Source organism: Protopterus annectens, chromosome 1.part0, assembly GCF_019279795.1.
Source record: "Protopterus annectens isolate FY-2018-M chromosome 1.part0, PAN1.0, whole genome shotgun sequence".
Lineage (NCBI taxonomy): Eukaryota > Metazoa > Chordata > Ceratodontiformes > Protopteridae > Protopterus > Protopterus annectens.
The window spans coordinates 1,684,015,305-1,684,042,506 of NC_056725.1; the positions used below are offsets into that span (position 1 = coordinate 1,684,015,305).

Here is a 27,202-nt window from a genome sequence, read left to right on the forward strand (position 1 = left end):
TTTGTGCCTTCTTTTCTCCCCAATTTCTCTGGGCTGGCAGAGAACCTCCGGTTCTCTTTCTGTGTTCTCTCCAAGTTCTGTTTGTTTTAAACAGATGTTCGTGTTACACTGCTGCAGTCATCACACTTGGGTTATCCTGCCGTCAAGCGGTCCCGCAGTTGGCCAGAGTTCCAAAGTCTTGGTCCGGCGTCTGTTGTTGTTGCCTCCTCCCTGACGTCAGTGCGACAGGGGTATAAAAGATGCAGCCAACACCATTTTCTTCAGTCTTTCTTGCCGCGCGGTGCCCGAAGCAGTTCACAAGTGTCGGTCGGCCTACTCCTGAGATTTTCATTCCGAATCCAGAACCGAAGTCTTCTAAAAAAGCTAAGTACCCCATTGGGGAAACTTTTTCTTGCCTCAGACCGATGTCAGTAAAAGTTAATAACTGTATTTCTTGTGGGAAACAAATACTTCATAAGGATTTCCACTCCTATTGTATTCCATGCCTAGGCCCTGACCACGACGTCACTGGTTGTCGGTTTTGTGCTAGGTTTAACAAGCGCACTATTAAACATCGGTTTGATTTTGCCCGACATTATTTTGGTAGAAAATTCAATTACACCATGCCGTCGTTAATTCCAACAACCGCAATGCATAAAAAGCGCAAGGCATCCGAGGCCCAAAACTGACGACGAGGCCTCTTCTAGGCCGGTCACCGGTTAGCCGGTTTTCAACGAGGTGCCTATGCAGCCCCTGACGACCGCTTCCACAGAACCACAGACCGCATCCGACTCCCACGAGGAGCTGGCTGGGCCTTCGGACGCACTAGGCCTTCAGCTTACCGATCCTAAACCTACTGAGGGAATTGAAGTAGCTGAGCAATCCAGAGTTACAGAGGGTGTTTTCAGACCTACCCAGTTAACCATTAAACCCTCTGTTAAGTCTAAGCCCCCCTTAAAAGCAAAGAAACAGACACAACTCTCTCCAGGACAGGCTTTCATGCCTAAGAAACAAATGCTAAAAATGGCCGAGGACCTAATCACCCTGATCAGGGGGTCCCATCTCCCTCCTGATAAAAGACCCAGACAGGATGCAGACTATGAATCTTCTGACCAGGTGTCCATTTCCTATGACTCTTCCTCGGACCTAGGATATTCTTTACCCCCTTATGAGGATTCTGATGCTGAGGAATCAATTCCGTCAACCTCTCCGCCTGAGGATTATTCCTTTGGGGAGACCTTACATACCATGAGAGAGCATTTCCATTGGGAAGGTCAGGATTATTCAGAATCCAAGAAAAGGCTCAGAGACTTCCTTTTATTGCCTCAACACAGACCCCTTGCTATCCCGCCAGTTCTTGACATTGTGGATGATGTGTACACTGAATCCAGTTTGAACCCTGACTCCTTACCCCCCAGCCCCAGTTAAACCAGATAGATATTACAGAGTCCCTGACTCTCACAAGTTTCTGTACAAAAGCCCAGTTGCTGACCCTGAAACTATTTCTCAGGGACCCAAAGAGATTAAGGCTTTACCATCAAAAAAAACAGTTCCCTCTGACAGAGATTCCAGAGCTTTAGACAGATGGGGAAAGAAGGTATATACGTCTGCAACTTTAGCAAAGAGAGCCTTGAATTCCCAGTTTCACATGCTAAAATATCAGCAATTTTTGATTTCTCAGTTGAAACAAAAGATGCTTCCAGATTCAGATCCTCCTAACTTAAAAGAAATGCAGGATTTATTGCATGCTGCTGAACAAGTGGGAAAACATACTTTGAATGTGGGTTTGACTCCTTAGAGGCCTCCTGTAGAGCAGCAGTTACAGGCTCTGTCATTAGAAGGCATGCTTGGTTAAAAGAACAAACATTACCAGGTCATGTTAAGGTAAAATTAGTGGATGCACCTTTGCAGCGGGATGTGCTGTTTTGGAGTTAAGGCAGAGGAGGTATTAAAGAAGACGGAGGATAAGGCAAAAACTATGCAAACAGTGAAAGATTTCTTACAGGATGTTCATCGTGCATACAGCTGCAGTCATAACAGATGGGTTCTCCTGCCGTCAGGCGGGTCCTCGGTCGGCCGAATTCCAAAGTCTAGGTCCGGCGTCGGTTGTTGTCGCTTCTTCCCTGACGTCAGTGCGACAGGGGTATAAAGGAACCAGCTGAAGCCATTTCCTTCAGTCTTTCTTGCCGCGCGGTGCCCGAAGCAGAAGCAGTTCGCAAGTGCCGGTCGGCCAGCTCCTGAGATTACGAAAATTTGGAAACCGAAGTCTTCTTAAAAGCTAAGTACCCGTTGAAACTTTTCTTGCCTCAGACCGATGTCAGACAAAGTTAATAATTGTATTTCTTGTGGGAAGCAAATACCGCATAAGGATTTCCATTCCCGCTGTATACCTTGTTTAGGCCCAGACCACGACGTCTCGGTCTGTCGCTTTTGTGCTACATTCAACTAATGCACTATTAAGCGTCGGGCGGAGTTCGCCCAGCATTATTTTGGGAAAGCATTTAACTATACTATGTTGTCAGACACTCCGACTCCGGTTTTGTCAAAAAAAAACGCAAAGACAAGGACCGACACACGAGGTCCATGGCCTCTACCGACACCACGCCAAAGCCGACTACACGTGGTCCAGTTCTCAGCGAGGCACTTACACAGCCCCTGACTACCGACGGCCTGTCTTTGACGGTGTCTCCTGTGCCCGAGGTCGCAGGCTCCTCGGCCCACACCCCGACTAAAGATACCGAAGCCACTCTTGACGTTTAAACTCAGAATATGGACAGGTCCACCTCCACTCAAGGTGTCTTCAGACCTTCCTCCTCTTTCTCCATCAAGGCTTTCACTAAGTCCAAAGCAACCATGCACTCTAAGAGACCAGCTACTCAGGGTCCATCTCCAGGCCCCATGCCTAAGAAACAGATGCTTAAAATGGCTGAAGATTTAATTACTCTTATCAGAGGTTCTCAACCCCCTCCGGACAAAAGGCCTAGAGTGGAGGAAGATTCCCCTTCCTCTGATCAGGGCTCCATTATTTCAGAGCACTCTGATGATCAGGAACATTCTTACTCCCCTTTTGAAGACTCTGATGCGGAGGATTCCATCCCTTCTGTATCCCCCCCTGAGGATTACTCATTTGGGGAAACTTTGCATACCTTAAGTGAACACTTCCACTGGGAAGGCCAGGATTATTCAGATTCCAAGAAAAGGCTCAGGGAATTTCTCTTGCTTCCTCAGCACAGGCCTCTGGCTATACCTCCTGTCTTGGACATCCTAGGTGATGTTTACTCGGAGGCCTGCCTTAACCCGGACTCTCTACCTCCAGCTCCAGTTAAGCCTGACAGGTACTACAGGGTCCCTGACTCACACCAATTTCTATACAAAAGCCATGCTGCTGACCCAGAAACCATCTCACAGGGCCCCAAGGGAGTTAAGGCCTCCATTGCTAAAAATCCATTGCCTTCGAGAGATTCCAGATCCTTAGAAAGGTGGGGAAAAAAGGTATATACCTCGACTACCTTATCCATGAGGGCCTTAAACTGTGAATTTCATATGCTAAAATACCAACAGTTTTTGTTATCACAATTGAAAAGTAAAATGTCACAACCTGAACAACCAGACTTGAAGGAGTTGCAGGATTTGATGCATAGTGCAGAACAAGTGGGTAAGCATACCTTACAATGTGGTTTTGATGCTCTAGAGGCCTCGTGTAGAGCTGCTGTTAAGGTTCAGTCATACGTAGGCATGCCTGGCTCAAGGAACAAGCCTTGCCTGATCATGTCAAAGCTAAATTACTAGACGACCCTCTTCAACAGGATGTACTATTTGGTGCTAATGCTGAGGAGGTATTAAGGAAAATGGAGGAAAAGGCTAAATCAATGCAAACTGTGAAAGAATTTCTACAGGTTCAACCCCCACGTTTTAGTAGAAATTGGCCTTCCAAAAACTGGTCCTTTCCTGCCACAGACAGACCCCAAAGAGGCAGATACAGGCGCCCGAGGGGCAGAGGACAATCCCAAGGATCGTATAGAGGCAGACAATGGCAAGCTCCTACACAAAGAGGTGGTGAGGACAACTCGCAATCTTTCAGAAAGCAAACCCAATGACTTTCCCCTTTGCATGCCAACCAGGTCTCAAATGGCAGCCCCCTTAGGAGGAAAGCTGGCATTATTTCCAAAAAATTGGCATATTGTCACAAAGGACAAATGGATCCTGGACATTATAAACAGAGGCTACAAATTCCATTTTCACACCCTTCCAAAAATGAGAGGCATGCCAAACCTGCCACACAATCAAAGGGCAGAGGCACAAAGGCAAATTACAGATCTCATAAACATGAAAGCTATTCAAGAGGTACCTACGCACGAACAAGGTCAAGGTTTTTATTCCAGGCTATTTCTGGTGCCAAGGAAGGGAAAAGATTGGAGACCTAGTTTGGATCTATCCATCCTAAACATATTTCTACTCGTACCAAAATTCAAGATGCTCACTCTACAGCAACTTCTTCCCATGCTGGACAAGGAGTCTTGGCTGGTAACATTGGACCTCAAGGAGGCATACCTGCATGTCCCAATCAGACAAAATTGCAGAAGGTACCTCAGATTTCTTGCAGGTTCAACCCATTATCAATTCTCTGCATTGCCCTTTGGCTTATCTACTGCGCCCAGAGTATTCGCGAAATGCCTGGCATCAGTAATTACCTACTGCAGACTTCAAGGGATACAAATATATCCCTATTTGGACGACTGCCTGATCCAAGCGGACAGCAAGCACATTCTTCTGAAACATCTGGCTTATGTAATAATGTTATTGAACTCTCTGGGATACACAGTCAACAAAAAGAAATCAAGGCTAATACCCTTTCGGAAGATAATTTTCCTGGGTGCCAATTTGGACACAAACACCCAGATGGCCTACCTCACGCCAGAGAAGCAGGGGCAACTAATTCAATACTTCAGAACACTAGCAAATTGCACCAGGCTGACTGCAAGGAAAATCCTGCAGGCTCTGGGATTCATGGCATTTTGCATCTTACTAATCCCATGTGCAAAGCTGCATATGAGAAAACTACAATGGTACCTGAAAAACATATGGTCTCAACACAGCCACAGTTTGGAAACAATAATACCACTAATTCCATGTCTGCAAAAGGAATTTCTGTGGTGGGCTCAAGCATGTCAAACAAACACAGGTCTTCCATTCAGCAAGCCTCAAGCAAATCAAGTCATCACAACAGATGCCTCGGACTACACCTGGGGGGGCGCACATGACAGATCGGTGCATTCAGGGCAAATGATCCCAAAAAGAAAAGCACCTTCACATCAATCAAAAAGAAATGCTAGCAGTAATAAATGCTGTTATAGCTTTCAAGGACCTTCTACAACCAGGTCAACTATTGATAAGAATGGACAACACCACAGTTATGTGGTACATAAACAAGCAGGGAGGAACACATTCTTACCCCCTATGCAGACTGGCCATGTCACTTTGGAACATGGCCATGGACTTACAAATGGAACTACAAGCACAGTGCTTGCCAGGCAAGGAAAACACGCTGGCAGACAACCTAAGCAGGAATATGACAGATCCACACGAATGGAAGTTGCATCCAAAAGTTTTTACAGAAATAATCCAAGAATGGGGAAGGCCAGACATAGCTCTCTTTGCCTCCCACAAAAATCATCAGTTGACAAAATTCTGCTCAAGGATCTTCCAGCCAAAGGCCTGGAGAGTGGACGCTCTATCTTTCAGTTGGACATCAATGACAGTTTATGCCTTCCCACCTCTTCCTCTGCTGCCCAAAGTTCTACTGAAGACCAGAGCAGACAGACCCAAGATGATCCTCATTGCTCCGGACTGGCCAAGGCAACACTGGTACCCACTCCTGAGGAGCCTGACGCATTCCCCACCATGGACCCTGCCTGTAATGCCTCTTCTTCTGACTCAGCACAGCTTCAAAACTCTTCACAGTCAGCTAAAAACACTCAATCTAGCCGCATGGAAGATTCCTTAGCATCACAGCAGGCCCTACTCTCCAAGGAGGTACAGGATGTCATTTTGGAGGCCAGAAGGCCATCAACTAGAAAGGCTTACTCCACAAAATGGAAACGTTTTTGTGTCTGGAATGAGAAAAAGGGCCAGGACCCTGGAAAACTGAATTTACCTCAAATACTACAATATTTGGCTGAACTGCTAAGCAGTGGACTTTCTTTCTCCTCCATCAAAATCCATGCCTCAGCCATTTCTGCAGAGTACAACACTGATCCACCTTTATTCTCTCATCCTCTCTTAAGACAGTTCCTCAGAGGGGCTAAGAATTTAAGACCTCCAAGGAAACCACCAATACCTGCTTAGGATCTTAATTTCATTCTGGAAAAACTGACCTTGCCTCCCTTTGAGCCAGCTGCCTCATCAGATTTGCAATATTTGTCCTGGACAACAGCTTTCCTTCTGGCTATCACCTCAGCTCGTAGAGTTTCAGAACTACAGGCTCTCATGGCTGTCCAGCCTTTTATCATCTTCCATCAGGACAGAGTTTCCTTACGAACCAACCCGTCCTTTATGCCTAAAGTGGTATCCAGGGTAGCTTTAAATCAGGCCATACATTTACCTACTTTTTATCCTAATCCTCAAAACAAAGGGGAGAGATTACTACATTCCTTGGACATCCACAGACAACTGCGTTATTATTTGGACAGAACAAAGCCTTTCAGAAAATCAGAGCAGCTCTTTGTGGCCTATGCAGTAGGAGCTCAAGGAAAGCCAATTTCCAAAAGACAATCTCAAAATGGATAGCCCACTGCATACGCTTTTGCTATTCCTTTCATGGCAAAACTGTACCTACAGGCATTAGAACTCATTCCACCAGGGCCACAGCCACCTCTGCAGCCTTCCTCAGAGGAGTTCCTACCAAGGATATTTTGGAAGCAGCCACTTGGAGTTCTGTGCATACCTTCTCCAAGCACTACAACCTACCATTATACTCCAAATCTAGAGCAGGCTTTGCCACTGCAGTCTTGCAGGGCATTTTGGCTCCTCCTAGTTTCACCTAGTGCCTACCACCCCTTTCTTAGCTTTGGGATTCTACCCATCTGTTATGACTGCAGCTGTATGCACGATGAACATAGTACAGTTTTGTACCTACCATAAATGTAGATGTTCGAGTGCTAATACAGCTGTAGTCCAGGTTTCCCTCCCTCCTTCCCCTCTTGGGACAGGCCTATAGGCTAGCACATCCTCATACAACCTGATTGGGGTATTCATTTATGATGTATTTGCTTGCAACTACTGTATTTTGATTATATTACACTGCATTATTAGACAAATTTATGTATTGCCTTCCTTCTGGGGGCACCTAACATCTGGGGCAAGAAAAACTGAAGAAAATGGCATCGGCTGGTTCCTTTATACCCCTGTCGCACTGACGTCAGGGAAGAAGTGACGACAACCGACGCTGGACCTAGACTTTGGAATTCGGCCGACCGAGGACCCACCTGACAGCAGGAGAACCCATCTGTTATGACTGCAGCTTTATTAGCACTCGAACATCTACATTTATGGTAGGTACAAAACTGTACTTTCAGCGTCCTCGTTTTAGCAGAAATTGGCCAACAAAAAATTGGTCCTTTCCAGTCACAGACAGACCTCAAAAGGGCAGATGCAGACGTCCAAGAGGTAGAGGTCAGACACAAGGCCCTTACAGGCCTCAACAGTGGGGCACACCAGACCAGAAAGAAGGAGAAGACAGGCCTCAATCTTATAAAAAACAGACTCAATGACTTTCCACTACAGCTGCCAAACAGCTCTCTCTTGGCAGCCCCCTTAGGAGGAAAACTGGCACTTTTCTATCACAACTGGCATTGCATCACCAAAGACAAATGGGTTCCCAACATTGTATCTGAAGGTTACAGGTTCCATTTTCACACCCTGCCAAGGCTAAAAGGAATGCCAAATCTGCCACCAAATCAATGGGCAGAGGCTCAAAGACAAATTACAGCACTCATGGACATGAGAGCTATTCAAAAGGTACCACCACAGGAGCAAGGACAAGGATTTTACTCAAGACTCTTTCTGGTTCCCAGAAAGGACAAAGCCTGGAGACCCATTCTGGACCTTTCTACACTAAACACATACCTGGATGTACCGAAATTCAAGATGTTGACACTACAGCAGCTTCTTCCCATGCTGGGCAAGAAAGCTTGGCTCGTGACATTGGACCTCAAAGAGGCATACCTGCATGTCCTTATCAGACAAAACTGCAGAAGACACCTCAGGTTTCTAGCTGGTTCATTGAATTATCAATTCTCTGCACTGCCCTTTGGCTTATCTACTGCACCCAGGGTCTTCACAAAGTGCCTGGCACCAGTAATTGCATTTTGCAGGCAAAAAGGAATTTAAATTTATCCATACCTGGACGACTGCCTGATTCAAGCAGAGAGCAAGGACATTCTACTAAAGCATCTGGCGTACGTAAAAAAGTTAAGTTGCCTGGGGTACACAGTAAATGAAAAGAAATCAAAACTAGTGCCCACACAACAGATAATATTCCTTGGTGCCAGCTTGAACACAACGGCCCAGATGGCTTTTCTCACGCCAGACAAGCAAGGACAACTGACTCAATACTTTCAATTAATGGCAACAAAGACCCAACTCCCTGCAAGAAAAATTCTGCAGGCCTTGGGCTACATGGCATCTTGCATACTACTAATTCCATATGCCAGACTGCATATGAGGAAACTACAATGGTACCTAAAGAGTGTATGGTCTCAACACTGTCAAAGTTTGTAAACAGTTATACCACTAATTCCTTGCCTACAACAGGAGTTACGATGGTGGGCACAAGCTTGTCACCTCAACAAGGTACAGCCTTTCACTCAACCCACAGCCAGGCAAACACTGACAACAGATGCATCGGATTACGTTTGGGGAGCACACATGGCAGGAAAATGTATCCAGGGCGAGTGGCCCACAGAGCAAAGACATCTCCACATAATCAAAAAGAGATGCTAGCTGTACAAAATGCTATTATAGCTTTCAAGGACCTACTGCATCCAGGGCAATTACTACTAAAGACAGACAACACCACAGTTATGTGGTACATAAACAAGTAAGGGGGCACACACTCCTACCCCCTCTGCAGACAAGCCATGACCTTGTGGAACACAGCTCTAAACTACCAAGTTCATCTGCAAGCACAATTCCTGCCAGGAGAGAAAAACACACTGGCAGACGACCTAAGCAGAAACATTATGGACCCACACGAATGGGAACTGAACCCACAAATATTCAGAATGATAACACAAAAATGGTGGAACCGGTCATAGTTCTGTTTGCTTCCCCCAAAGAACTGCCAATTACAGAAATTCAGCACAAGGAGCTACCATTCACAAGCATGGAAAGTGGATGCACTCTCATTCAGCTGGAAAAAACTACAAGTATACGCCTTCCCTCCTTTACCTCTCCTTCCAAAGGTACTCATAAAAGCCAGGCAGGAAGAGCCAAAAATGATCCTGATTGCACCAGACTGGCCACGCCAGCACTGGTACCCAATCTTAAAGAACTTAACACAAGAACCACCCTGGATTTTGCCTCAAATCCCACAGCTGCTGACACAGCACAACAATCAGATACTTCACAGCCAGCTAAAGACCTTAAATCTAGCTGCATGGAAAATTCCTTAGCCAAGCAAGCAATGCCTCTCTCCAAAGCTGTTATGGATGTCATTCTGGATGCCAGAAGGCCTAGCACCAGGAAAGCATACTCTGATAAATGGAAGAGATTCTGTGCCTGGAACCAAGCACACAGCCTTGACCCTCTTGTCCCAAACATTCCTCAGATACTGCAATACTTAACTAAGATGCTGGACAAGGGCCTCTCTTTTTCATCCATCAAGATCCACGCCTCAGCTATCGCTGCTCATTACAACACGGATCCACCAATTTTTTCTAATCCTTTGCTCAAACAATACCTCAGAGGGGCTAAAAACATAAGACCGCCCCGTAGAGCACCCACACCAACTTGGGTCCTCAACTTTGTTTTGGAAAAATTAACTTTACCACCTTTTGAGCCAGCTAACACAGCAGAATTAAAATGCATCTCTTGGAAAACTGCTCTGCTACTGGCAATAACATCAGCACGAAGAGTTTCAGAATTACAGGCACTAATGGCAGTGGAACCTTTCCTCATCTTCCACCAGGACAGGGTGTCTTTACGAACTAACCCTACGTTTATGCCAAAGGTGGTATCAAGTGTGGCTGTAAACCAAACTATTCACTTGCCAACTTTCTATCCAAAACCACAGAACAAAGGGGAGAGACTACTACATTCTTTGGACATTCACAGACAGTTACGCTTCTACTTGGACAAAACCAAAGCTTTCAGAAAAACTGAACAATTATTGGTAGCATATGCTGCAGGAGCACAGGGAAAAGCCATTTCAAAGCAGACTATTTCAAAATGGAAAGGACACTATACGTTTCTGCTATACCCACCATGGGAAATCTGTACCTAGCAGCATCAGATCTCACTCCACCAGGGCAACTGCCTACCTCAGAGGAGTACCTACCAAGGATATTTTGGAAGCAGCCACATGGAGTTCTGTGCATACTTTCACCAAACATTACCATTTGCCTTTATACTCCAAATCCAGAGCTGGCTTCACCACTGCTGTACTGCAGGGCCTTATAGCCACCCCTAATGCTTTATAGATCCAGCCTTCCTACCTCAGCTTTGGGACTCCACCCAAGTGTGATGACTGCAGCAGTGTAACATGATGAACATGGTACAGTTTTGTACCTACCATAAATGTAGATGTTTGAGTGTAAACACTGCTGCAGTCTAGGTTACCCTCCCTCCTTCCCCTATTACTTTTTGGCACTTACCTAGGGCATCTACCCTTTATTACCTATGGGGGAGTATTTGCTGGCAACTAAAAATGGTTGTTTGCTTTGCTTTTGTATTTTTTACTAACAATTTGAATTGCCTACCTATTTGGGGGCACCTGATATCTGGGGCAAGAAAAACTGAAGAAAATGGCGTCGGCTGCATCTTTTATACCCCTGTCGCACTGACATCAGGGAGGAGGCAACAGCAACCGACGCTGGACCAAGACTTTGGAACTCTGGCCGACTGCGGGACCGCCTGACGGCAGGATAACCTAAGTGTGATGACTGCAGCAGTTTTTACACTCAACCATCTACATTTATGGTAGGTGCAAAACTGTACTTTCCATATAGCTAAATTTTATGCCATTCTTTCCTTTATACTTGCTAGTCTCTTATGTCTGCAAATCGTTCATTTCATATGAATGTTCAGTTAGTGTTACTTTTTTCCACCCTTTTTTCATTTGACTTTTATGTTTTGCTAATGCCCTCTTTTAAGACTTTTGGATGCATGTGGTTTATTTTTTTCTTCTAAATTGCTGGAAACCATCTCCTGCACTAAGCATACAAATTGATCTATTTCTTGCTCATCAGCCACAAAGTTATTCTCAGCCAAAACTGTTACTACTTTGTTTCACATTTTCCCCATTTATTTATTTTTTTTATATCCAGGCATTGCACTCACTGCCCAGTAACCAAATTAATCAACATCAGTAGCATTTATTGGCTTTTTTGCAGAATTTTTGTTTTTTACACTGGGAGAGCTCTAATTAGTGTACTGCATGCTCAGTCAGACTCCATCTTGAAATTCCAGACATTGTGTAACGTTAGTGCTACATGCTGGATTCTTCAAAATGTAAGCTTCCTATTTTGCAGTCATTGGAGAGGCACTTTAGTGGGTGTTCATAACCCAGTGTCTAAGTCCCTAAGTCGTCGCGAGTTTGTGATTGATGGTGTTGAAAATGTTAACGTACCACAAAGATGACATTGACCATCTGTTTAATTCATTTGCACTGCAATCTGTCCTCCAGTGGATAAGGTTGCAGTAGTGACTCTGTGTGAAGTGTGTAATCCATGTTGCATTTATTTTGGTATTCATTTATTCTGTATAGGGTTGTAGAGCTGTAGTTTTCAGAAATGTTGCTAGAGTAGTTATGTGATGTGGACCAGATGTAAAAGGTGGTGTTTCCAATTTGCTTTGTGCAGTGATTTGGCAATGGATTCTGTTGGGTTATAAAATTTTTCATAGGTTCATAGTTATGTACTAGTCTAATGACTACCAGCTCCTGTGTAACCCTAACCATGTAATCCAATGCAGTTGTGTGCGTCTGTATCATGGGCATTTATTAGGAAGGGGTATGTTAGGAAGTTTTTAGAGGTTATGGGGTGGGGGGCGTTGTTAGTTTGGGAAATACTGCCTGCCTCTGTCTATCAGAGATATGGGGACCAGACTGGAGGTGAATTTCCTATTCACGTGTTGTGTTTAGATTTAATTCTTATTTTTTCATGACAAAAGTGGAAGAGTTTGCGAGAGTAGGTACTGAATGAATTTTCGTTCACGTTTTGGCTTTGTTTTATTCTTGGTAAAGTAAAATTACTATGTACTGTTGACCAAATACTAGAATGATTGTGACAATAAAGAAAGTTAAAGTATTTGAACAGAGTTTGAGAGTCTGGCTCCTGTAGGTATTGAGGGTAGTGGCTTCCTTGTAAACTGTAGAGCAGTTGAGATATAGCTGTTGAAATATTGGAATGTGGCAACTTAGAGTATTGGTCTTGGTGGCTAAGTTTAAGTGTAGAAATGCTGCCAAAGTCTGTACTACTGTTAGAAATAAGCAGTACTGAATCATTCATGCTGTTGTCCTCACATATTTTATAAGCAGTTGATTTTTTTTGTTGTTTCTGGTTTACAATAGATTGATGGCTCCACCTTGAGAACCATCTGCATGCAGCATGGCCCACTGCTGACATTCCATCTGAACCTGACACAGGGTACAGCACTGATTCGATACAGCACCAAACAAGAAGCAGCAAAAGCCCAGACTGCACTGCACATGTAAGCTAAATTGAATAAAAAAGCTGTATACTAGTGTTAAGAATTCCTAACATTTTCAAACTTTATTTGTATGCATTTGTAGGCCTAATTCCTTTAAGCAACTGTAGTAATCATTATTTATTTATTTTTATTTACACTGTCATAGGTGTGTACTGGGGAACACTACCATTCTAGCTGAGTTTGCTTCTGACGAGGATGTTCGGATACTTTTGGCACAAGCCCAGCCCCCTGCACCAACTCCTTCTGTACCAACAGCTGGATGGCAGACTATGGAAACAGGACAAAACCAAACAGATCCAGTTGGAGCAGGATTAAATCTCTTCGGTGGATCAACAGGGCTTGGACAGTGGAGTAGTGGTGGCAACAACAGTGGTGGTGGTGACCTTTCTGGAGCTTCTTTATGGGGACCTCCAAACTATTCTTCAAGCCTGTGGGGAGCTCCAAGTGTGGAAGATAGCCACAGAATGGGCAGTCCCACCACTTTACTACCTGGTGACCTTCTGGGAGGAGGGTCAGATTCAGTCTGAACTTAGAATTTCAACTCTGACCTCGTGACCTTTTTTTGGAACCGCAGCAGCACTAACTTGACCTTTTTCAACTTGCAATAAATACATTAAAAAAAGGAAATGAGAAAAAAAATGGAGAGAGAAGGTGGGTCACAGACAGATCGTTGTCTGAGCACATAGTTGCCTCCCTTATATAACTTCAGTTTGTGTTTTATTGAATCCAAAAAATTGAACATATCACTCTTGAAATACTTGAATCATGAGCGCCAACCTAGAAAGACAATGTGAAGAGAGTACACATACCATTTAAACTGAAAAAAAGAGACAAAAACATAGTTTGTAGTTTTCCACTTTTTTCATGTTATATGGAAGTTGTTGCTAAGAAACATATACTGAAAAATAGCTTTTTAACTTCGTTTGCACTGGGTGCGTTTCCGTCCTTCAGTCTACCACGGTGAAAAAAACCATGAACTTGACGGAACCTCACTTTAAAAACAAACAAAAATTAAAAAAAAAAAACACTTGTGATTGCTGGTTAAGAGAGACCAGAGTGTTCTGGCACATGTACTGCGTGTGTGTCCAATCCATCATTTGAAAAGTTACATATGGGGCCTCCAGAGGCGCTGCTTCTGTTTGGCAAAGGGAGCATTGCTGTGACTGGGACATTGCTAATGTTACTGTGTTTGACAAAAGATATAAGCTGTGCCACGATTCGTAGTCATGTTATATAGTAAATGTACAGAGAGCACTGTGGATTATAAGACTGCTATGCAAGACTTTTACCCACACCAGTCATTTTGTACTTGAATTCACCTAGTTTATAGTATGGATGGGACATGCAAAGGCCGACTCAGCTTTGACAGTTTGTCTTAATTGTAGAAAAGCAAAAATATAACACTCAAATGGATGATTTCCAGCTGAGTTATGAGAACCATGCCCCCTTACAAGTGAAGATAAACTGCACAGTACTGTAATAAGCTGAGCTGGGGTGCAGTCTGTAGACTTGTTAGAAATTTCAAAAAAGAAAAGGTTTAGCTTTCCTGATAGAATCTATTAGGTCAGAAGCAGGATTGCATGCGTTGAGTAAATATACCCCCATGGTGTTAAAGAATTGGATGCCTAACCTGTGAAATACAGTAGGTTTAATGGTCAAGGGCAGCTAAGATGAAAGTACTAAACTGACATTTTTTAATTGCTCTTACCTGCACTAATTGAAATGGGCTTTTATTTTGTTTTTTATGGTAAGGGTGAAATCACAAACTGTTAGCAGGCTAGGATTTGAGTTTTATAGACTTTCTTTCACTGCAACACTGTGCATATCTTTAGGCAGTCTAAACTGATGGCAGGATTTGGTTTGTTGATCGTATGTTCAAGCTCTTAGCTGTCATCATTGTGTTAAGACGGGGATACACCTGAGGCAGCAGAGTTCTTCATAAAAGTCAGTACCATTCACTACTGCCAGCCTGCTAGTACTGCATTATTTTTGGGAGGGAGGACTTGGGTGAAAAGCACTGTTTTGGGATGTAGCATTAGTCCAGGCTTTTTCTGTGTTTAGCAGTATCATCTGCTCAGCTTGCTTACAAATCATTGTATACATTTGCTTTTATGTGAAGGTAATTCCAGAGCAGTTTTCTGTAGAATGTCCACCCCCCCTACAAAACCATCATTGCTGCTACATTTTAAAGACAATTAGTCCTCAGCAAGAAGGTATTATCATAAACATAGCTTTTGTGGGAGGGGTGGTTAAAATCTGTAAATCTTGCTAAAAATTTTAATGTTTATTTCTGACCTCTTACAGCAGGAAAAATTAAGCCATTTGCTTAATGTGTCTTCATCGCACAGTCCTATCACCCCAGTCTGGATGCTGAGTACACCCAGCCATAATGTTTACTGTCTGAATAAGCATTACTTGTGCCAAACCTCGGTATGCTATAATGCCAGTCTATCACAGGTGAAAACGTTTACTTAACAAATGTTCTTAAAAAAACAGTGTGTACTTTTTAATTTTTGCCCTTTTTTTTCCCCTGTGTGTTACGTATTTTATATGTGTGTATGTGTGTGCGTGTGTATTCGCGTACAGATGTTTGCCTAGGCAAAGTATAACTAGCAAAGATATTTTTTGAAAGTATTGCACCTTTTTGTTATGTTTTACTTATACTGTTGCTTTCTTTGGCTGTATTATTTGAAGAATATTTTGGAGCATCATTGTAGATTAAGTGGGAATGTGGAGATTGTGACTTGATCGGTCTGATTATTTTTTTTTGGGGGGAGGGGGCAGTGTTAAGTGACTCTTGAGGTAAATATCAAGAATTCCCTGTTTAGTTTCCTGCAGTTTAAAGTGCCTGTTAGTGGCTTCCCATCATCAGATGGTTTAGATTTCCTTTTTCATTATTTTCTTTCTGGCTTTTTAGGTGTCCAGAAAGCCTTATCATATTGTACAACCACTTCTATCCCAATGCAAATACTAACTTTTGAATTCATAAGCTAAACATTGTATGGAGATCATGCCGCACTGGTTTTCCAGGATGATTGTTTGAACTGTCTTGTATTGCTGCTGTGATTTCAGTAGCTCACATGAGTTTGACAACCAGCCATGCTGGGCAGCCTTAGCTAGTAGTCCCACATTCCACACACTTTGATCAGTACATACATATGTTGGACTAAGTTGATATAACTCCAGTAATTTAGTTGCTGATTTTTTAAATGTTAAAATAACTGAATTCCCTAAATAGTGCCACAGTGAAAATTAGGCAGTAGATTTAAAGACCTGACAGCAGTTAAGAAATCAAAATGATAATAACAGTTGTAGTAGAGTCCATTTTTTTATTATATTTGTATTCATTCATTCCCATTCTTTGTTTTTGACAGTTGCTTGAAAACTGTTCTATGGTTCCTGTACCAAATCTATTAAGTTGCATTACATTCCCATTTTAATGGCATTGTAATTGTATTCCTAGTAGAATATTCAACGTCGTAAACATGTATTGGTATTTGGGTGGTAGGCAACAGAGGTAAAAAAAAGTTGAAATGAATTAATGGTAGCCCTTACTTTTAAGATTTTCAGTAAAATATGAAATTCCTGGTAGTATGTTGGAAACCATGTACAAAGGTCTTCTGCTGTCTGGAGGCAGTCCCAGCTATTGGCAAACTGTGCGTGGTCTTTCATACAGCAGTTATACAGAAGATGGAAGATGAGCCTTGTTGCCTACAGTTTCCCCATTAATATTTCTGTATAACATATGGGAAACTTATCGATGTATGTTGTAAATAATTTTAAAATAACTTTAAGTCTTCTCTGTCTCTCACATTTGATTAGTAAATGTCCTTGGCCAACATGCATGCAACACTTGTCTGGTAGCCGTTAACACTAGCTGTGATGGTCATTTGTGGCTGTAACACCTTGTTTAATGCAGTACAAAGTGCTGTGCAATAATGAAGCATCATTAATGCAACTAAAAACCTGCAGCCTGTACACAGTTCTGTTCCTCCATTCACTTATGGCAGTGTAAGCTATGTTAATGTCCTTAAGTTTTTTTTTCCAATTGTTTCAGGGAATTTTTACTTGTGTTACTCTGGATGTTTAACTTGCTGATTACATTAATGTTTTGTAGTTAGGAAAAAAAAATCAGTCAACAGTGATTTGGAAAGCAAAAGTCATTTCTCTTCGTATTGTTGTTGTTGTTCTGATTTACTAGTTCCTTGAACTAAGAGAATGTTATGGTGGGGGTAGCCCAGGAAAAGAAATGAAGATGGTAGAAACTAAATTAGCATTTTTGATCATTGCATTGTTTACTTGATCCTGCATGGGAGTTCCCAGTGAACATACCAAAATGTTTTCTCGCACTTAAAAATTTCTTAGTTGTGGATGTGACTTCACTGCAGGGTTGTCAGCATCTTTTGCAAAGGACTTTTGCTAAGAAGGGTGTACTTGAAGTTGTATGCAAAGTAATTTATTGATGCAAAAGGATTTTGCAGTGTAAGTAGCATATGCTTATCTTTTTGGAGGTACAACTGCCAGTATGCCTTTTGGCTCATTCCCTTTGAGGTGCAGTGTAGCATAAATTCATGTCCCTTGATATTCTGTCATGACACTCCCAAGCCACTTTTCCTTGGGAAAGTGTTATACTTCCCTTGTACTGTCATCTCTTAGTTGTGCACTCATACTACCTGGAAATCAGATTGTTCTGTTTTTCAGTATCTTGCATAGTTGGTAGTAGTAGTTGCTAGCTTGTTATTTTAGGATTTTGAGGCCTTCTGTCTGCACTGGTAATATGCAGCCCCCCATCCCCCATCAGAAAAAAAGAAAAAGATCCTGTGCCTTCTTTGCTGGTGCTTGGCAGTATGTGTATCTCAGATTTTTAACCAGAGTAGGGCTCTTGTGTTTAATTACTAGCTTTGTGCACCATTTGCATCATTACTCATTCTTAACTGTATAATTCCAGTATGTATAATTAACACTCAGAACTGTTACATCTAGCAGTGCTTGGCACAGTTGCTTGTGGATATCTTATGGCCATGCCTTCTATGAAAAGTAGTACAACTTTGCACTGGAAACAGCTTGACATTTTTAGTGCTGTGTTGCCATTGTTCATTGTTGGTAACAGTGTTTCCATCATGGTGAAGGTAGCCCACATAAGGTACTAGATCTTTGATCCATTTAAGCAGTCATTGAGGCATAGTTTTGTGTATTCTCCCAGCAGAGAACGTGTCCACTTAGTGAAATTGCAGCAGATCACTTACAAGTCTTGCCTTTTCCAAATAGTTTTAGATCTGTACCCTCTTCTTAGTATGATGCACAGTGGAAAGGATTTAAAATGCTTGAAATGAAGGTATAATGTTAAGTTAGTGGGAGTAAGACTGAGTAGCAGGAGGGTTCAGTTTTGCCTGGGTTAAAGTTAGAGTGGTGGAGTCCTTTTGAAGAAAACAAAATACCTTCACCCACCCTTATGGGCAAAGTGATGATGTACAGAAGTTAGGAAGTGCTATGAAAGGCTGCAAGACATGTGTGGGGTCTTCACATCATTGGGTACCATGTGTGCTGCTTGTCTCTAGCTATTAACCCTTCCCATAAAATTTCTTTGTGGTCCTGCCTTGTTTTCTCTTTCTGTCCTTTTCCGGCTTCCTATCAGGTGTTCTGCAATTTCTTAGCCATTCTTTGCTCACCTGATAAGTTTCTGATCACTTTATCTTAGTTATAGTTCAAAGCATTTTGCTACAGTGAAGTCTGGGTGCTAGATACTCTTCTTGTTTACGAAAACAAAATGAGGGGTTAAATTAACTGTTCTTCCATTGTCAACTAAAATATTAAAAAAGTTAAATTTAGTATAAACAAATGTTAACTCTGGGAGAATGTAATTGTGTGTTTTTTTTTTTTTTTAATTTTCGTTGTTTTACCTTTTTTAGAGATTCATTCTCAGGTATTTTAGGGTAGGAAGGCAGTTAGAAGCATTCATTTTTCCAGCCTTTTCTAGAAGTACAGGTACTGCTGATTTGTCCTAGTGTAATTTTTTTCCTTCTTTACCACTTGAGACTTTAAAAAAACTAAACTAACTGGAGAGCAACCTCTTCTTTCATATTACAATTATTTCACAATCTAGTCCTTACTAGAGGAGCACTTGTACACCTTCTGGCAAAATGGGTTAACATGTCAAAACCTAATTTCATTAGTTTTTGTGTGCATGTGTACTGTGTGCTTCAGTTAGTGCTGTTTTGTTTACAAAAAGCCTCGGAGATTTAAATGTTTATTTGAGTTTTAAGTTGTTTTTGTTAAATGAAAATAGCCCTGTGTTTGTCACCCAAATATATTGTGTTTGGGCTTACCGTTGTTATTTAGCTATAGAGAAGTGTTACGCTGCTCTATTTTTGTGTGTGATAGGAAGTGATATATAGTCAGATGTGACAGCTGTAGTTGTCAAGAGAAAGATATTAAAAGGTAAAAATGTCAACTGTTTTTAAACCAGGTGGTAAAAGTGAAAAACTGGGAACTTGAGTTTTACTGCTGCAGAGATCAGCCTCATTGATGGGAGGATTCTAGAATCTGTTGATCTATTTTCTGATTTTTTTCTACCTCCCCTTGTCCTAATGTGAGAGTTTAGAATCCTATGCAGTAGGTAGATTGGACACACTCAATTGCCCGTAGGTGTGAGTGTGTGTGTGTGGTATGGTATGGAAGAACAGCCATGGCAGGACTAGCCCAACTGGTGGTGTGAACCTTATCTCTATATGATTGTCACTGTTAGAGTGACACCCCAATGATCCCATGTGTAAAAATGGGAAAACTGGTTATGGATGGGATGATCATCCAGAGAGTAGCCAGGAGATCTGAACATTATGTTCAGGTAGAATGCTTGCTCTGTCTCGTTCTCATGCTCTCACACTCACTCCCTTGCTATTTTGGGTTTCTGACTAATGTTATTTGGCTATCCTGTGCAGTGTGATCTACTGCTGGCCTGTCAATATCTCTAGAAAATCTCCGTTCAAAATACAGTTGGAAAAAAAACTTATGAATATAAGTGCCTCAGTGAATGTAGGGGGTAGCTGTATTGTTATGTGATTTCATTCCTGTTCCTTAACTGAGCATTTTGTACAGAGGTTAATTTTGTTACTTATACAGCTCTCTGTGTTTTATAACATAGCTGTACGAAGTACTTATGTTTGTTAATGTAAGTAGAGGAATTTTGGGGGCAATTTTCATTCCAGTTGGGTGCCTCATCCTGTTAGCTAGAACAAGCTAGCTGACACTAACTGGCTTACAGTGTTTGAAGGATGCAGTCTGAGAAGAATATGTATATAATTGTGTCAGGTCTGTGACTGAGAAAGTTATGTATTGTTTAATGAAGATGGTAGTCTTGGATCATAATTGTAGCTGACATTGTTTGGTATTCGCACTAGACAGCTAGAAGAAATATGCAAGTAGTGAGTAAACTGCATGGCTTCTGACACAACAGCGGTTAAGAATATACTGTGCAGTTGATCTTTTCTTCTGGTCTGTTTTTCTCTCGAGAAGTTGGATTTACCATCCACAAAAATTTGGCACTTTCTACATGGGGAGGGTGATATGGGGTTTCCTACAGTTTGTCTAGCAGGTCAGTATGAGATGTTGTTTTAGGTTGTCTTTCTACATTTGCATTATCTAACCTTCGTTTTAATAAAACTGATTCAAACATCAGCATTTTGGGAAACGTGGACCAATAAATAAGATCTGCCCTGCTTATTTTACACTAGTTACCTCTGAGATGCAAGGTGTGATGCACGATTACTCAGATGATCAGTCCGTTTTGAATTAGAAATTTGCATTAGTGCCATTGTGTGCTCTTCTGAGGAGGGACTGCATTTTTCTGAGTAATATGTGCAGAGCTAATAGGTAGTTGCAGGCGTCTTTTTCTACCTGTCTTTGTTTTGGTCTTCCTTATCTTCTGCCCCTTTATTTTTTATGCCTAATTCAACTCCTGAACTTTAAGACCTGCTGAGAATTTTTTGGGGCACTTTTTGTTACATGCATATCCCTCACAAGTAGCTAAAATCAGGTTGTTTTAGGTTTGCATCCTCATTGCTTTTTCCTGGATATTTTTAAATTAACATGTTCTTAGGATTGTCCCCTTGAGGTTGTAAATTTTAAGGTTCATCCATTTGTGGTCAGTGAACACGGTTTGAAACTATATTTGTTCTAGTTAGTACTACAGGTTATCACATTAGCAACTACTTAGAATTCTAGGCCTCTTGGACATAGCCTTAGTGCCCATTGCTGCTGCAGATTTGACCCTTTGACACAGAGTTCCAAGAAGTTGCTTTCTTCTAAAGCTAATAGTTATTATCTGTGATAGATGGAAGGTGAAAGAATTAGCACTAGTTGTGGTTTTGTTTTTCACACTATCAGGCATTAGCATGAGTTAAGTAACCATATAGCATTACTTGGAATGTCTGAGTTAAGAAAGGCCATAGTGACACCTATTTTTGAGATGCCATATTTTTGTCTTGTTAGAAGATGGGCTGCTAGATGGTCTTGTCTTTTATTCTGTGGTTTTCTTCTTAGTGGTTTGCAAATTGTGAAGAGCAGACTAATAGCTGTTTTTATATGTATTTTTTCAGGAGATATTTTGTTACAACTTTCCCTACTGCCTCATGAATCTTGATGTGCGTTTCATGTTGTTGCTAAGAGATTGTATCTTAAATAGCAAGAAGTACTCTGCTGCCTTGTTTGTTTTTGCCACTCTCATTTTCTTTTCTTTTTTGACACATTTCGTATACTTGAAATTTTCTTGGCATGACTGAAAGATGAATGGTTTATGTAGATAATTTGTACGTACATGTGTATGCATACATCCATGCATAGTAGTGTAAACACCTGGGTGGGATTCACTTTTATCAGTGACTTATTTCAGTGTGTTTTGAATCTGTGTAGCTCAGTGCAGCATATTTAAAAGGGAACAGCTTATGTACTTCTGGTGACAAAACCATTTGTACTAATACAGATGAAATTTAGTAGCGTAAGCTACTAAGTTTGTAAGGAGTGCATTGTTAACCCACCTTTTTTGAGGAAGTTGCTTGGAGTTTGTTGTGTAACCCAAAAACTGCACAGGCCTTGCAGTTCGGATGACTTTCTGATATGCTTAGACAAGGATTAATTGGGTTGCTGCTGATGAAAGGCTGACTTACATATGAATCGGTCATGTGTTTTTTGTTAGGCTTCTCCTCTGTAACTGGCTGAAGAATCATACTGTTCTTCCATACTTTATAATGGGGGGGCTGTGTGGTGGTAAAATTGTTTTTAATGGTGGAAGTTTTGTGTTCAGGAAAATGCAATTCAGAATTGCATTAACACCGTCGGTTTAGAGAGGGTTAAAGAAGTTGCTAAGAGTGAATCTTAGAATCTGTTAACAATTTCTGACTGACTTGGTTGTCCAGTGAGAATGGTATGGGGGCAAAAGGCCGTGTCTTTTACCAGCAGTCACTTGAGATAATGCCAGAAATGTGCCTTTGTACTGTGTGGTAATAGTTATCTGTATAGACTAGCTGTAAGTTGGGTTGTTTGGGTTTGAGCATTGATGCACTGGGCAGTATCTTGTTCAGTTCAGCACCGTACTTGCGCATGACATTTTGTCATGTGTTTGGAAGTAGTAGTAAATTTTGTACAATAAAACTGCTGTCCTCATTTTAAGTGCTGTAGCATCTAAACAAATGCAGTTATTGTCAGCAGTATTTCACACAAATTTTGGCAAACTAAAAGTACTTGGCTTAAACTTTTGGCAGTTTGGTGAAACTTTATCTGTTAAAGACACAAATGCTTTGGGTCTAGATGAAGGATTCATCTTTCCAAAGAAGAAGCATGTTGTGTTTTTTATGTAAGGCATGTACAGTATCTACTGAGAAGAAATTGCTTCAACAATGTTAGTGTACAAAACAAGTTTACAAAACCATCACCCAGTTTATCTGAAATACTTAAGTCTGTCACATGGTATCATGCATTTTTTAATCCCTTGACTTCAGCACAGTGATATTGCTATTTAAAGGAACAGGGTATTATGAAAATGTGTAATTATAGATAAGGGTCAACAATTTTCATTAAAAAAAAATCACTTTGTGAGAAGCAAGATGTGCAGTTGATGTAGTGAAGTGTTTAAAATAGGATTTGAAGTATTTTTTCATATAAATTCCATAAAAAGCTACTATATGTCCTTTTTGTAGTTTACTATGGAAATAAATGTGTGGTGTCTCCTTTTCAGTATTTTTGTTTGAAGTTCTGACTACTGAGTACCATGAAATATAAATGCTAAACCAGTATGGCAGGCTACTGTTGCTGCTTTCTCCACAATAACTGCATTTCTATAGGCTGCCACGTTGAAACTTTTGCCCTCACAAGTTTGTTTTATGCAACAAACAGTGATAAGGAAGTTCTGATGGCTTCATTCTCATTCCTCTCAAATGGCCTTGAAATGTATTATTATTATGCAAATGTGAATTTTTTTATATTGAACTGCGAAGAGTTAAAAAAAAAGTCCCATGTGTGGTTGGGAATGCTTTGAGTTTTTTTTTTTTTTTTTTTTGTTCTTTCAGTTAAAACTGTTAACTATGCATTCTGCAGAGGGTGAGGGTCAGTTTTGCTTAATGTTCACCAGTTTTCTGTGTCCATGCTACCTTACAAAAAGGGCTTTCTGAAAAGCACAGAAAAATCTGTGCTAATCTGTTTCGGTAGATCTACAAACAGACTGCATAGGGTGGATGCCAGCAGGGTGATTAGCCAGTGCAGGAATGTGACAGGAGGTACTCAGATTGTTACCACATTACAGAGACCACAGTAAGTTTTGATTTTAGCAGAATTATGGAGAGAAATGAGAGGTAGGTTTATGGATATTGTATGTTTTAGATGAAGTCATCTAAATCCTCTTCCCCATCCATAGCACATACATTTCTTTTAATTTTAAACACACAACTTTAAAAGAGAGCCCCAATCTTGTATCATTTACACACTTAGACTTAACACCAGTTCCAGTGTATTATTTGAATGGCCCTTTTTAAAGTTCAGTTTAGTAGCAGAGCGACTTCGTTTTGCAAGTCCACACAATGCATATTCTGTAACCGTAGTCTTAACTGAAGTGTGAGAGTAGAGAGTAAATTTTTAGTCATTGGTGGTCTGTCATCTGCATTTTGGTTCTGTCTCAGAAGTACATGCAAGCAAGGAAGTGCTCTTACAGTTTTGAAGAGCAAGAAACCCCATAGCTCAAATCACTAAAAGGTCAATTAACTGTCTTGTTGCACTTTGTGGTGGTAGAAATAATTTGTTGATGTGCTGATATGAAACCTATTCAGAGTTTTACTGTGTTATTGTTAAAGCATTCTTTGCACAGCCAGCATGCTACTGTGCTGCCTTTTAAAGGGGAGTATTTGTTTGGCCAGCAAAAATACTGATTGAATATCCCCATTTCCTGTTTATATAATGGGTGTGCACCTGTATACTTGCATATGTGTGTATGATACATGAATGAGAACAGATGTCTTGATTGTATTTTATTGTTCGTGTTCATGAAAACGGTGCTTTTATGCTGAAGTTTTTACCTGTGTCTGTGCCACAGTAAAAGGAAAGTAGCATCTTAAATAAGTTTACACACTGGGGCTTATTGGTTTTATGTCATGATGCATTGATGCTCTGTAGTGTTGGAGGCATTTCATTTAAATAAGCAGTTCCTTGAACAGTGTTAAAAGGCAAGCCTGTTTTCTCATCCTTTTCTCCCTGTTGGCATTCTGGGAGAGCTGACAATGTAATATAAAGAAGGATGAGTTTTTATGAGAGGCACATTAGCGAATGTAAGCCATTTGCATTACCAAACCCAATTTCCTTGCTACATCCAATGAGAACAGACATTAGCAGCCCCCCCATAGTCAAGTGCAGGGCTTACTTGTCCCTGTACTAGAATAAACTTAAAGTAATTTGGACAGCTACAAAACTAATATTTTGTAACTAAAAAGTCTATGTACTCTGTGGAGTAATCATTAAAACAGGACTGAGTCAACAGGACATTTGAAAACTTCAAGTGTATGCAAAAACTTTAGTAAATTTTGATCAGGACAGTCAGCCTGTCTTGCTGTTATGAGCAAAGTTTGCTATAAGTCTGCTTAACACAGCAAGGCAAACAGTTTAACTAATATGCATTGCAGAGCATTGAATCTCAGTGTCTATGACCTTTGTCATCTGTGGGGAAGTATAATACTTGTAGTTAGCATAGCAGCCTACAAAAGGAGAAATATACTGTGGCTGCTACAGGAAGTAAAATGGATATCTACGTGTATAGATGCAACTTGGAGCTAATCCCAGACTTGTGTGTCGGATCCATTATATAGTTCTCTTCAGTGTAAAATTATCGCTCTGTTCTGCCACTTTACTGTCTAGGATTTTTTTGTGTGTGTAGGATTTTGCTTGTTTAAAATATATTGAATCTTTGTATTGTGTAAGAAGCTGATTTGGCTCATTGTGTATGAATGTTGGTAATGTGTTTAGTTTGAGAGATTTAGGGAGAAAAGCAAAATATATATATATATATATATATATATATATATATATATATATATAATATATGTCTAAAACTAAGTGCTTGAGCACACTGCCGCCACAAATATTTTAACTGTTTGTACTGTGTTCCTGATTTCCTCTGCAGCCAAAGTTGGATCAGTCCAAATTGGTTAGTCCAAAAAGTATATATAATCTCCAGAACATATTGCATGTTCTAATTTTAAATGCACAGGGTGATATTTAAATTTAAATGCACAACTGGAGTTGAAAATGTAAGGTAATATATATGCTGTTAGAAGAGATGTACTAGAAAACTTAAATTCAGCTTTTCAGAGTATTCAGGGTGGAGCTGTAAAAGTGCAGTTTATTGTTAATGTATGCAGAACTTACATTTGTGTCTTATGTATGGCAGTTAAAGGAATGCTGTGTGTTGAGTGTGTATACATATATTTAATTTATATAAATGTGTGCATGTGTCAAGAATTTGGTGAGAGACATTTTAGAGTAGCATTTTTTTTAATGTTTGTTCTTGAAAATGGCTTGTATTTAAATATGACCAAAACTTCTGTGTGTGTGTGTGTGGGGGGGGGGGGGGTTTGTTTTCCCATCAAAAAAATAAGTGGGCATTTCTAATTTCTAGAGACAGATTGGTATCCTTTTGATGCCTGTATAAGCAAGATTGTAGAAGAACCTTAATGAAAACAGCTAGAAATGCTTATGCCATGAAAAGCTGACTTTATAGTGTTCACCAGCACCATCACTTCTGTAGCCTAGTTGGAACTCTTGGAAAAGGTAAATGCTGAATAACTTTGTAGAAAACTGAAAGCCACCACAGGAAACATTTGTCTGTAGGTATATCTTTCTAGTATGGTTTTTGATCCTCGTAAAGAGCAGCACTTTTTAATCCTTAGTAAAGTTTCTGTGGGTGTACATGCTATGTACCACCTTAATTCATTAAACATGAAAAAATCAGGGATGGTGCACATTACATCAGCAGGTCTGATTTGACTCTTAATTTTATGCCCCTTGCATTGCTTTTTTGGACTTCTGTACTTGGACACAGAAACAACTGCACTTTGGTGGCACATTTAGCACAAAAGACCAACCCTTTTATAGTGTAGTGGTACTTAAAATCACTGGCTCACTTAAGAAACAAATGTTAAACTCTACTAATGTAAAAATAAGCTGAAAATATTGCATTTGTGTGTTTTGCCATAGCAGGTACTGTATTTCTTATGCTGGATTTCAAAAGGGTGACATTTTTATGAGTGCAGCAGTTTAAGAATAAGGAATTAAAAGTCATTGTCATTTCATTGAAACTGAGACATGTTGTAAATGCATATATTAAACTTTCTGAAGTTTTTTGTTTTGCTTTTAACTACAGCTTTTTTTTTTTTTTTTTTTTTTTTTTGAAGACATGATTGTATTATGTGCAACTCAGTTGCTTACATTATAACTACAAAAATATTTTGGTTCCTGGAAAAGAAATAAAAATTAATGTGTTTGGCTGCTAAGCATTGAAACTAATGTTTTATGGTGTTTATTTTTTAATTGCATCAAAGAACATCAGTATTAACTGTCAAATAGAGCCAAGTCCAGCATTCATATTTACATTCTCCAGTGAATATTTATGTGTACCCTAAAGTAAGTAAATGAAGGTCATATTACCATACTTAGATTTTCAGCCATTCATTCTGTAGAGTATAATTTATTTCTTTAATTTCCAAATAATTTTTAAATTACAGTTCCTAATGTTTAATTATCATTTTTTGAGTGATGTGCGCTC

The 27,202-nt window shown here is 40.6% G+C and overlaps 1 protein-coding gene across 1 annotated transcript in view; it reads left to right on the forward strand.

Annotated features, from left to right (window-relative positions):
* Window positions 1–26,939, forward strand: part of TNRC6B (trinucleotide repeat containing adaptor 6B) — a 2,803,754-nt gene extending 2,776,815 nt beyond the window's left edge. Inside the window, exons 19-20 of the mRNA XM_044074422.1 lie at window positions 12,767–12,906; window positions 13,052–26,939. Of these exons, the coding sequence (XP_043930357.1) occupies window positions 12,767–12,906; window positions 13,052–13,433 (522 nt within the window). The 3' untranslated portion in view covers window positions 13,434–26,939. The remainder of the gene's footprint in view (window positions 1–12,766; window positions 12,907–13,051) is intronic.
* Window positions 26,940–27,202: the final 263 nt, after the last annotated feature.